Genomic DNA, 11,507 nt, shown 5'->3' with positions numbered 1-11,507 from the left:
TTTTTTTTTTGGGGGGGGGGGTACTGGGGATTGAACTGAGGGGCACCCAACTACAGAACTACATCCCCAGCCCTTTTTTTGGATTTTATTTAGAGATAGGGTCTCACTGAATTGCTTAGTGCCTTGCTGTTGCTGAGACTGGCTTTGAATTCTGGATCCTCCTGCCTTGGCCTCCGGAGCTGCCGGGATTATAGGTGTGTGCCACTGTGCCCTGCTCAGACACGACTTTTAAGTGGCAAGTTTACCTTATTCACAGGAGGGGAAATGGCAGAGGACATTATTAAGGTCACAAATGACCACTTTGGGGTTTATTCCAACCTCAGGCATACAACCTAGGAAGAACATTCCTTAGCCAGCAAGTTGTTCTTTTCCATTCTATTTCTTTCTTTTTTTTTTTTTAAAGAGAGAGATAGAGAGAATTTTAATATTTATTTATTTATTTTTTAGTTTTTGGCAGACACAACATCTTTGTTTGTATGTGATGCTGAGGATCGAACCTGGGCCACACGCATGCCAGGCGAGTGCTTGAGCCACATCCCCAGCCCTATTTCTTTCTTTCTTTTTTTTTTTAATATTTATTTTTTAGTTGTAGATGGACACAACACAATGCCTTTATTTTTATGTGGTGCTGAGGATCGAACCCGGGTCCCGCCCATGCTAGGAGAGCGCTCTACTGCTGAGCCACAATCCCATCCCCTGCATTCTATTTCTTGTTCTCAGGTGAAACTGGTTGTGAGTTATCTGTTGTCTTATAGTCTCTCTTTTCAATTTGTTTATTCAATTTTTCATGCATGTACTGTGACAAGTTAGGAAGGTTATATTAAGTCATTTATTTTTCTGCAGAGACTCAAAATACCCGATATAATTTAAATACATTAATTGAAGGAGGAAAGAGAATTTAAAAACTTTAGCCTCAAACTACCTTGTGAACATGGCATTGTAGTTTCTGATTTTGGAGTCAATCCTAGGAAAGAATGCAGTCTCTATGGTGCATTTACCCTCTATTTGCTGGGGCAGGTTCTTTTTTTTTTTTTAAGTCGTAGATGGGCACGATACCTTTATATTGTTTATTTACATTTTTTATGTGGTGCTGGGGATCGAACTCAGACAAGCGCTCTACCACTGAGCCACAATCCCAGCCCAACTTGGTCAGGTTCTTAACTTGAGTCTCAGTTTCTTCCTTTGTAAATTGGTGGTAATAATATCACCTTTCATTATGAGTTATTATTATGAGAAATTAATATAATAGTAGATGGTAGGTTCCTGTCACTGAGTGTACATTAATGAGAAAGATGTCGTTTTCTTTTTGGAACTTCATAAAATCTGCCCTGACAGCTAGTTACCACTTCCCTGATGAGGAGGCCTTTTGTAATTATCTGCTCTGTTATATTCAGTAAGATTTCCATATTGGGGGACAACCACTTGATATGAGAGAAATAATCTTACATAGTAGTGCTTTGGAGCTGATTTTCAGTGGGCCAGTGTGAGGTTAGTCTTAAACTTTGAATGCATAAGAGGTAGGATCATTTGTTTCAGTGAAAAGTTGTTTCATGATTGGGTTAATCCCCAGGTTCTGGTAATGATTCTGATGAAATGAAGACTTTTTTCATATTTGATAAAAACAATGATTATTAAAATCTCAAAACCAGTGTATCCTGTCTGGGGGAGATTTGCCTTTTAGTAATTTTTAGTTTTCTTTTTAAAGGTAGAAATTTTCAGTTGGAGTAGGGCTGTTGGTTTGACTGGTGTGATTTATAGTCACCTGGGTAAAGTTTTCTGACATAATCATGCAATGGAAAAATATCTCTCTGCCTGCAGAAATTTTTGCTAGGTTGCAAGATTGTTGCATCTTTCCCACACTTTATATTTTAGCAGTGATATACCTGATAGCAATGAGAGAATATCTGAACTTACAGTATAGTGGTTGTATTTTCCATTTTGGTTATTTCCCAGTCTGTAGACAGATAACTTCTGAATTAAGTGCACTTTTATACAGTGAAAACTTTCTAATTGACTTCAGGTGCAGTGTAGAGAGATAGTACTTAGAGTCTAATCTTTGCATTGAATGTTTCTAGAATACATTTAAATTAAAGGTTCAAATCTTCATGTCTAAGGTAAGTAAGGTAACCTATTTAAATGAATACTCTCCATTTAAAGCTGACAGTATATTTTTATACCTATGATTCAAGGATTGCTCTATTCTTAAATACATTCATAGATATGAACCATAAGTAGTGAAGCACCATAAGTATGGTGCTTCAGTAAGAGGAGAAATAAGATGATTCATAGGAAAAGATTAGAATATAGAATATTTTTGTATCGTGTCACTGATCTAAATCTATGAATTACTGAAAGTTTTCATAGCACTTAATGACTATTATTCCTATACTTAGGAGCTGCAAATTGTAATCTAAGCAAATTGAGATCCTTTGCTCGGAGATACGAAAACATATCCTCTCAATGCTGGCATGATCTGTCCATTTTTTTAAATATATTTTTTTAGTTGTAGATGGACACATACCTTTATTTTATTTATTTTTATGTGGTGCTGAGGATTGAACCCAGTGCCTCACATCTGCTAGGCAAGCACTCTACCACCGAGCCACAAACCCAGCCCTGATCTGTCCATTTTAAAGAAAGGAAGGAAGAAAGAACGAATAAACCAATAAAATGTATGTCAACTGCACAGTTGAACATCTTTGCACTTTTAATTGTCTTAAAAATTATTACTTACCTTGAAAATAAGTAGCATAGAATTTGCTGATTATCAAATGTCAAAGTTTAGGAAGAGAGCATGCTTGGTTGGCACTAATTTGAGAGGTAGAGGATTGCTATTTATAGTGCTATTTAATGTGATTTTCAGTAGTACTAAATTAAAAAGGAAAACCCCATATGTGTAAAACTCTAGCTACTTTGCAAGGTTGTCAGAAAAGATGTGCCTGTCATCTTTTCATTTCACTAAATTTTTCCAGTATAATGGTTAAAGTGAAACATACTTCTTTATTATATAATAATAATAATAACAATATAATAATCATTATTTTTGTGATATCAGAGATTGAACCAGATCCCCTCTTCCACTGAGCTATATCCCCAGTCCTTTCTATTTTATTTTAAGTCAGGGTCTCACTAAATTGCTGAGGTAGGTCTTGAACTTGCTATCCTCCTGCCTCTGCCTCCCAAATCATTGGGATTACAGGCATACCTGGCAGTTTCAGAATTATTATTCAGAGCCTTTGTGCTCAAATGTCTTATGACCCTCCAAGAAGGCGGAAACATTATGCATTGTCAGTAAGACTAATTTGGCCATGGGACCCTGTTTGTGAGAATACCTAATAAACACTACATGTTATGACTGGTATGTAGTGGGGCACAATTGAGCGGTTCTGTTGTAGTCTATGAATCTTTTTGTATAGGATAGCTTGGCCAATAGTGGAAAAGGCCTTTTCTGGACACAAGTGTCAAAACTGACATAGACTCTTAGGGATGAATGTGTTTTCAAATGTCATCTGATCCAGTTAATAATAGCAACTGCCCCCCCCCCATATTTTTTTAAGTTGTACCTGGACACAATATCTTTATTTTGTTTGTTTATTTTTATGTAGTGCTGAGGATCGAACCCTCAACATGTAAGAGATAAGCACTCTGCCATTGAGCCACAACCGCGGCCCACAACTTCCATTTTTTTGAGCACTGATTTTTTTTTTTTTTTTAATCAGGCAAAAATGTTGTTATTCTACATGGGTTATTAAGTAACACAGTAGGTTACCACAGTCTTACTGATTTATCTTCTTAATGTTTTCCAGTCTACTTTTCAACATCCTCACTACTCTCCACTATTGTTTTTCAGTAACTAGATTATTGCAGTATCCTGTTGTCCCTGTTATTGATCTAGAGTGCTATCATTTTCCCCTCCTGGTCCCTTCTCCAGCTTATTCTCCCCATATGCCCTAAATGATCTTCTAATAAGGTAATTCTAATTGTAGCAGTTTATGCTTAAACTTTACAGTGGCCTGCTGGACTGGTGACACACTCTTGTAATCCCACCAACTCAGGAAGTTTGAGGTGAGCCTGGGCAATTTAGCAAGACCCTGCCTCCAACATTAAAAATAAGCCGGAATGTAGCTCAGTGGTAGAGCACCTCTTGGTTCAGTCTCCAGGACCAAAAAGCAAGCAAGCAAACAAAAAAACTCATCAATGCCTTACCATTGTCCTCATAATAAAGGTGTAGTACACCTTAGCCTTGTCTATCCCTGTTTACCTAACTTTATTCCTCACCTCTTGCCTTTGGACTGCTGCCACAACAAACTGCAGCCCTTCCAGCTTTCAGCTGCTTTAAGTCAGCTCCAGGCCTTTACACACGCAGCTTACTTTGTTTTAGTAGGGGAACCATTCTTAAGATTTTAAATCACCCAAGAAGCTTCCCCTGACCGGCCTGAAGTTTAGACAATTTATGTTCTGTAGCATTGTACATTTGCCCACGTAGCAATATGATTGCCTATTTTAAGAGAATCTTTTTTTTTTTTTTTGTAAATGGACACAACACAATGCCTTTATTTTTATGTGGTGCTGAGAATCGAACCTGGGTCTCACCTGTGCTAGGCAAGCACTCTACCGCTGAGCCACAATCCCAGCCCATGATTGCCTATTTTAACTTCCTTATGATAGACTTCAATCTTGTTGAGAAGCAAAACCATGTCTTCCTTCGAATCCAGAGCTTAGGTAGCAGAATGCCTATATTTATTGACTGACTGCAATAGGGTTTTAAGTAACTAGCACCATTAGGGATTAGATTCTAAGTCTTTCTAGCCACAGAAACTGGGCTTTCTTTCTGGCTGCTCCTTATAGCTACTCTTTCTCTTCTTGCTTTACATGTCTGTCAAATGTTGACACAGCTTGTGCCTACCGACCCCATTTGTAACTTTTGAGGCAGCATGTGCCATCTTTGGACAGCTCTAAGAGCTGAAATAGAATAATTGTCCATGCATTTTTCTTAGTTTATGCTTCAGAGATTATAATTTATTTTTTAAAACAATTTTGAATTTATAATTTACCAAATGTCCCAATTCATTAATTGATTGAATAATTTACTGAGCACTAGTACTATATTCTTGTATTCTAATGATGCTCATTGCTCAAAATGTTTCTGGGCCTTCTTTGGGGATTGTCTTCAGAACTTCTGTCAGATTCTTTTGAAAATGTGTTGACACTTTTTTCTTTTAACTTTGAGGTAGATATGATTTGGGAAATAACTTATAGTTGTTCAGGACCAAGTCAGGTGAAAAACATGTGTCAGAAATTGTAATCTGGCAAGCCTTGGTTTTCTTTGATTATGATCTTTTAAAATTTTAATCAAAAACTTAAAATGGGAAGATGACAGTAAAACAGAAAATCTGAAGCAGTAGATTCCTGTTCCTACATGGTCCTTTCTGTTGATAATGGTTGCTCCTTTAGATAGGACATTCACTCTCCAATTTTCCTCAGTCGTGCTCCTGTTTCACTGATCCTGGCTAAAGCCTTGTTTAGTTTATATATTTGTGCTGAGCACTGGGGATATATGTGGTTGTAAGAAAGAGACAGTTGCGGGTTGGGGTTGTGGCTCAGTGGTAGAGTGCTCACCTAGCATTGTGAGGCCCTGGGTTCCATCCTCATCACCACATGAAAATAATAAGTAAATAAATAAATAAATAAAGGTCATTGTGTTCATCTACAACTAAAGAAAAATATTTGGAAGGAAGGAAGGAAAGAAATGAAAGAAACAGTTGCAGCCAGGCACACCTGTATTTCCACCAGCTGGGTAGGCTGAGGCAGGAGAATCTCAAGTTAAAAGCCAGCCTCAGCAACATCAAGGTGCTAAGCAACTCAGTGAGACCCTGTCTCTAAATAAAAATACAAAATAGGGCTTGGGGATATGGCTCAGTGGTTTGAGTGTCCTTGAGTTTAATCTCTGGTAACTCCCCACCCCCCATCAAAAAAAAAAAAAAGAAAAAGAAAAGAAATAAAGATACAGTTGCTAACTTTAAGAATCCTTCTTACATGTTACAAAGTATTTATAATATGTGTAAGCACTATAGTAAAGTCTATATAATAGATAGTAATTGAGCACCTACCAAATTCCACATAATGAGTGCTTTCACTTATCTCAGCACTCCTCTGAATTGATGTATTTTTTCCATTTTACTCATGAAGAAATAAGCTCAGGATGGATTAAGTAACTTGGCCAAGATCATACAGCTAGTAAATAGGTAGCTATGATTTCAGAAATCTGTCTTCTGACTGAGAGTATTAGTTCTCACCTTGCCTTCTTTGAGGGCACTGAAGCTTGAACATTGTAACCAGAGTCATTGGTTTTCTTTTATAGTGATTGATTGTTTTTTAGGGTGAGAAGATAGAATTGTCTGGTGTAGAAGGGTGCTGATATTCAGGGCTAGGGAAGAATGGGAGATGGAGTCCCAGAGATCCCATAAGGCTTTTAGTCCACAGTAATGATAGGCTGGAGAAGAGAGAGCTATAAGTGAGTGAATGGATCAGGCTGCCAAATTGAAATTCAGGGTAATTTGAGTTCCCTTCCCACAGTGGCTTGAATTCTACTAAGGTAACTGTTGAGAAATAGGAGTTGAAGTGTTTTTCTTGCAGACTGCCAAGAACTAATAAAAACTATGCCAAAGACCTTCATAGAGTGTCAGGGGACACGATTGGTTTAATCTGGTACATCAGAAACATAGTTGAAGGGCAGATTTGTGGAACAATAACCAGACCTCAGCTGGGATTGGTGGTGAAAGGTATGGATTTCCGGCATAAAAACTGGAAAAGATTTTTAGTAGCAGCTGGGAGTCCTCCCACACTGCCCTTTATAGCTAAGAAATTGCTTACTGCAGGATATGCTGAGGATAGAAGACACATTCCCTCAAAGTAGCTTTAGGGCCTTATGTAGGTCTTGTCCCTTTTTGCTTCTTAGCCTCTCGAAGCAGGATTGGATGACATTTAGCATTTCATATTTTTTTCAGTGCTTATTCAAGCACCATGCAATCTATTTTACATAAGTTACCTCATTTAATTCTTACAGTGGTTCTGTAATATAGATGGTGATATCTGTATATTATAGATGAGCAAACCAAGGCTCAGGCTTAGTTAGGTGTCACAGAGTTAATAAGTGGAGTAGCCAGAATTTGAAACTAGCTTTGCCTGACTCCCAAGTGCTTAGTTGTTTTGCCATACTGATAGTAATTAATAGTGAAATTATAAAATATTCTCCCTATTTTTCTGACGTCCATTCTAGAAGTGAGTTTCTTTGCTTCCTTGAAGCTGTCTTGGGCCCTCAGTGTTGTGGGGTTAAAAAAAGCTCTAGGGGCTGGGATTGTGGCTCAGTGATAGAGTGCTCACCTAGCATGCATGAGGCACTGGGTTCGATCCTCAGCACTACATAAATGTAAAATAGAGACATTGTGTCCACCTAAAACTAAAATACATATATTTTAAAAAAAGCTCTAAAATGCGTTCTCTCCACAGACTGGAAATAGATTTTCAAAATCTGCAGTCTAAGCTTTTGGGAAAAGAATTATGCCTGTGACTCTGTAGCTTTAGAAACTTTCCCGTAACACATTCTGTTAGCATAAACTAAACTCTTCTTTGGGTGCCATAGTGAAATTGCCTCATAATCTGGTAATATATATATATATTTTTTTTGTATGCTGTGGTAAAGGATTTAGTTGTTTCAAGTCTTTACACGTTTTCAGTAAGTGCTTTGTTACTGGTTAAATGTTCCTAATAATTTAGTAAAAAATTTCTGTTAATTGATAGAGTCCCCCCCCCATATTTAATTAGGTCTCTGATGGGCAGATCAACAATTAACATTGTACAGATTTTAGTTTTTAAATTAGTGAAATTGGGTAATGGTTTATGCCATCTGTCTGTATATGTGGCACCTAAAAATGTCCTTGGATGTGTTCTGAGGTGCTCCATATCTTAGTAACCTGTGTAGTGCAGTGGAAAGAGTACCACTCAAAGTGGGGCCTGAGTTTGCATCTAAATGCATGGACCAGTTACTTAACTTCTCTAAACTTCCATCTTTCTCACACATAAAAGAAAATTGTAGTGAGAATTAGAGGAGTAAAGTCTGTAATGTACCTAGCACAGAAATTGCCTCACTTCATCCAGGGAAATGAGTGGAAAGTGTGTACAGAAGTTAAAATGGCTTATATGTCAAAGTAATAGGACAGACCATCTCACTTCCATTTTAGGGCTCTGCTGAGTTTCTGCATATGCCAAAGACAAGGCCTCACGTAATGTCCAGCAAGAAATTTCTAGCAAAGATCTAATCTGTTTGGTAAAACAACTGCCTAGTTTAATAGTCCTAGGATATTTAGCTTTGATAGGAGGAAGCAGATCTAAGATTATTAAATGTTTCAGGTGATGGCGAGATGTTTCTATTTGAATATTTTGTAAAACAGAAAAGAAAACAGGGACATATTGATTGATTTTAACTATGTTGGGAGTCTCCTCTTAAAATGTAAGCAGTAGGGCCCAAAATCTGTAAGCAAATCTTTGACCACCCCTGGTGAACTCAGCACTCCAGGATGTTTCAGAAACCACCAGTCAAGTAAAAATACCCCTAATTTCCTGAGATCAGCCCTACTGCTTATTCTTGAATATGTGATAGAAAGATTTATCCTCTGTGATGTCAAAACCCTGTAACAGTAAAAGCTAACATTTGATTTTATGATTACCCTATATAAATTAGTTAATCCATCAAGCCATGATGTGCTTTTAACAGGGTATTCACTAATGTTTTATCTCTGTGCCACCCCTACCCCCTTCACCATTATTAGATGTCCCTCTGGCTTTCTGTAGACAGTTTTGAAATGCCACCGCCCAGGCCACCAGCTTCATATGTTACTCCTCTAACTTTTCTGTTTTCATTACTTTGTTTTATAATAAAGTGCTTTGTCCTGATGTAATCTGTGCTTTTAAAATTACCATGAACATAGTGAAAATGCCATTTAGAAATCCTGCAGACTGTTCTAAGAGCATTGGTATCACTCTTGGTTACCGTTAAAAGAAGCTATGTTTTCTTTGGATTAACCCTACCCAGTTTCCTTTTTCTTCTTTTAATGCTCAACAGAATACTGAAGGTAGTTAGTCACCACTCTCCAGCGTGCACACATTGCTGCTTTGGTTTACTGCCACAGGATAATCTTATAGACATCACTGATGGCCAATCAGAAGCAGTTAAATTACCTTAAATTTTTTTAAAAAATGGAACTCTGACAACCAATAAGAAATCCTTTGGGTGGGAACTGTAACGACCTTTTCCTTTGATTTTAAGGACAATTCTAAATTTGCAGTATCCTGTTTTGGAAGCACATGAGGCCCTATTATATCTACTGTATGCATTTGCAGGCCATTTCCAATCCTTAAGTTCCTGGTAGTTTGAAGTCTGAATCTGACCCCTGTTCTGCTTCTCAAGGTAACTTTAAAACAGGAAGTGTACAAAGGAGGTAACTGATGACGTGAACAGCCAATCGTGGCTTTGTGTTCTTAGCTGATAAAGCAGCTCAGCCAATGGGATGGCTCTGGAGGCAAGGTTTGGTGTCAAATAGCAGGCTAGATTGAATGCCTTTGACTGTTAAAGTGGAAGGAGGCTGCAGGGTTTCATTGGAGCCTCGGAGTTTTTCACTGAGGCAGGGGTCAGCTGAAAGACAAAGAAAAATGGCGAATAGTTTGTTGGGGGGTGGGAGGACAGCTGTTCGGGTTTTCACTGGAGTGGACATTCCAGACTCAGGTTTCTGCATCTCCTGCTGCTTTTGTTTCCTCCGTCCTTTTGGGGGGGGAGGGATAGGAGTGACTTAAATTCTCCCTGTCCGAGGAGATATAAATAACTACATGTAAAATTAATGCAGTTCCCGGTAAGTTTAATTCTTTGTTTTGTGTTGAAATGATAGAAACTGTTTAGCTTCAGAGAGTGTAGACAAGTTGCACTGTTTCAGAAAATGGCCACTTTACATTCCAGGCATACCTTTTGGTGCACCTAGAATACCTTGCTTGGTTTAGATTTTGCATGTCCTTCAACTAGGATTTCTTTTCCTAGTTGAGTATTGACAAGATCAGGTACAATAAGAACTAATCATTTTTCAGGGGCACACAGAAGCATAGCACTTTCTTTTTTGCATTGGGTAAACTTAACTGTTTTCCAAATAATTTTCCTTTGTTCAAGTGCACTGAAGCTTTCCTACAGGATAAGCTGAGGTTTTGTAAGAGTTTTCCTATTTCCGTGCACTTTATTGACATCTGTGTTTTCAGAGAGAAGCCACACTATGGCTATTCAAAATTTGTGTGAAAATAGGATTTGCACTGATGCAGGTTCTTAGGGTGAAGGCCCACATGCCAACGTGAAATTCTCCCATAACTTTCTTGATCTACCTGTCTGCCTCTAGATTCTCTTAAGTATTTATTTATATAGTATTAATACTTGTTTTAAAATGCACATTTTAGCTTAGAATGCCGGTTAAAAACATATTCTCCAGTTACATTGGCAGTGACAAAAGCAAATCGTTTTCTACTAATTTCAAACATTTTGTCAGATGTTGGTTTGGTTCTTTAAAATATTAGAAAAATGATTTTCATTTTCAGCATGAAATATTTAAAATCCTAATTTATCTGCATTTTGTAAATAGCAAAGTTAGCACACTATCTTTTGCCCTTGATATTTTTCCCCCTTTAGGGGTATGGAGCTAGGTTGCTAATTAGCAACCAGTCAGTTCTTGTGAATAGGGAAATATTCGATACCATGTACTAAGATTTGTAAAACATATGATTTAAAAGATAAATTCTTTGTTTTCTTTTTATTTGAAAACATGGGATGAAGGTCATTGGAACATTTCTGCAGCAGACTCAGTGTGAAGTAGTGAGCCAGCAGCACTCTGTGGATAGGGAAAAGGAGCAGGCCCTATTAAAGAAGTTTGGAGAGTGTTGATCTGCCTTCCCTTGCTTCCCTTGAGTAAAGGATTTACCTGAGAGGATCCTTGGGGTTTTAGATTTTGTGTTCTTCTAGTTGGGGCGGTGTTAACACTCATAGTTCCAGGATGCAGGCCTCTGTCGTTGCTCAGAAAAGTGACCTTGAAAAACTGCCGAGGAGTTGAAAGATTGAAGGACAAAGTTTGTTTATACAGATTTGGACTGAAAAGCTCTATTTAAGATGAAAAGAGACTGTACTTCTGATGTTCAGGTCCAGTGGTTAGTAGGAATCTGTTATAAATTCAAATTATGAGTTTTTAAGCAATCAGACAATGGGGCTGCATTCATTCTCTCTCCCACTGTTCTTTCTTCCCTTCCCCCAGCAAAAAATTCTAAATCCTTCTGGTATGATAGTTGAGTGAACTGCCTAGCAGATTCAGAATTCTTTGCACGCCACCATCTAGAGAGTTCTTAGTGAAGAATGGTATTTCAGGAGTTGAAAGTAGTTAATTTGTGAAACTCCTTTTGGAAGATTGGAATGCTATGGTAAGAAA

General features: G+C 37.8%; 1 protein-coding gene across 6 annotated transcripts in view; it reads left to right on the top strand.

The window, feature by feature from the left end:
• Nfyc (nuclear transcription factor Y subunit gamma) overlaps positions 1-11,507 on the top strand; it is a 62,603-nt gene that overhangs the window by 3,977 nt on the left and 47,119 nt on the right. The window contains exon 1 of one of the 6 annotated variants that reach the window (XM_048815660.1): positions 6,764-6,782. The exons of 1 other annotated variant lie outside the window; for it this stretch is intronic. Coding sequence is in view for 2 of the 5 variants with exons in the window: in XM_015485195.2 (XP_015340681.1) it covers positions 9,709-9,781 (73 nt within the window). In the remaining 3 variants the exon portion in view is untranslated. Of the gene's footprint in view, positions 1-6,763; positions 6,783-9,618; positions 9,906-9,933; positions 11,500-11,507 lie in introns of those variants that run through there. 4 more of the 6 variants (XM_015485196.2, XM_015485195.2, XM_048815661.1 and 1 more) reach the window with 4 other exon arrangements.

This window comes from Marmota marmota, unplaced genomic scaffold, assembly GCF_001458135.2.
Source record: "Marmota marmota marmota unplaced genomic scaffold, marMar, whole genome shotgun sequence".
NCBI classification, from domain to species: Eukaryota; Metazoa; Chordata; class Mammalia; order Rodentia; family Sciuridae; genus Marmota; species Marmota marmota.
Note: the sequence above shows the minus strand (reverse complement) of the source record. Positions and strands in the feature narration are given on the sequence as shown.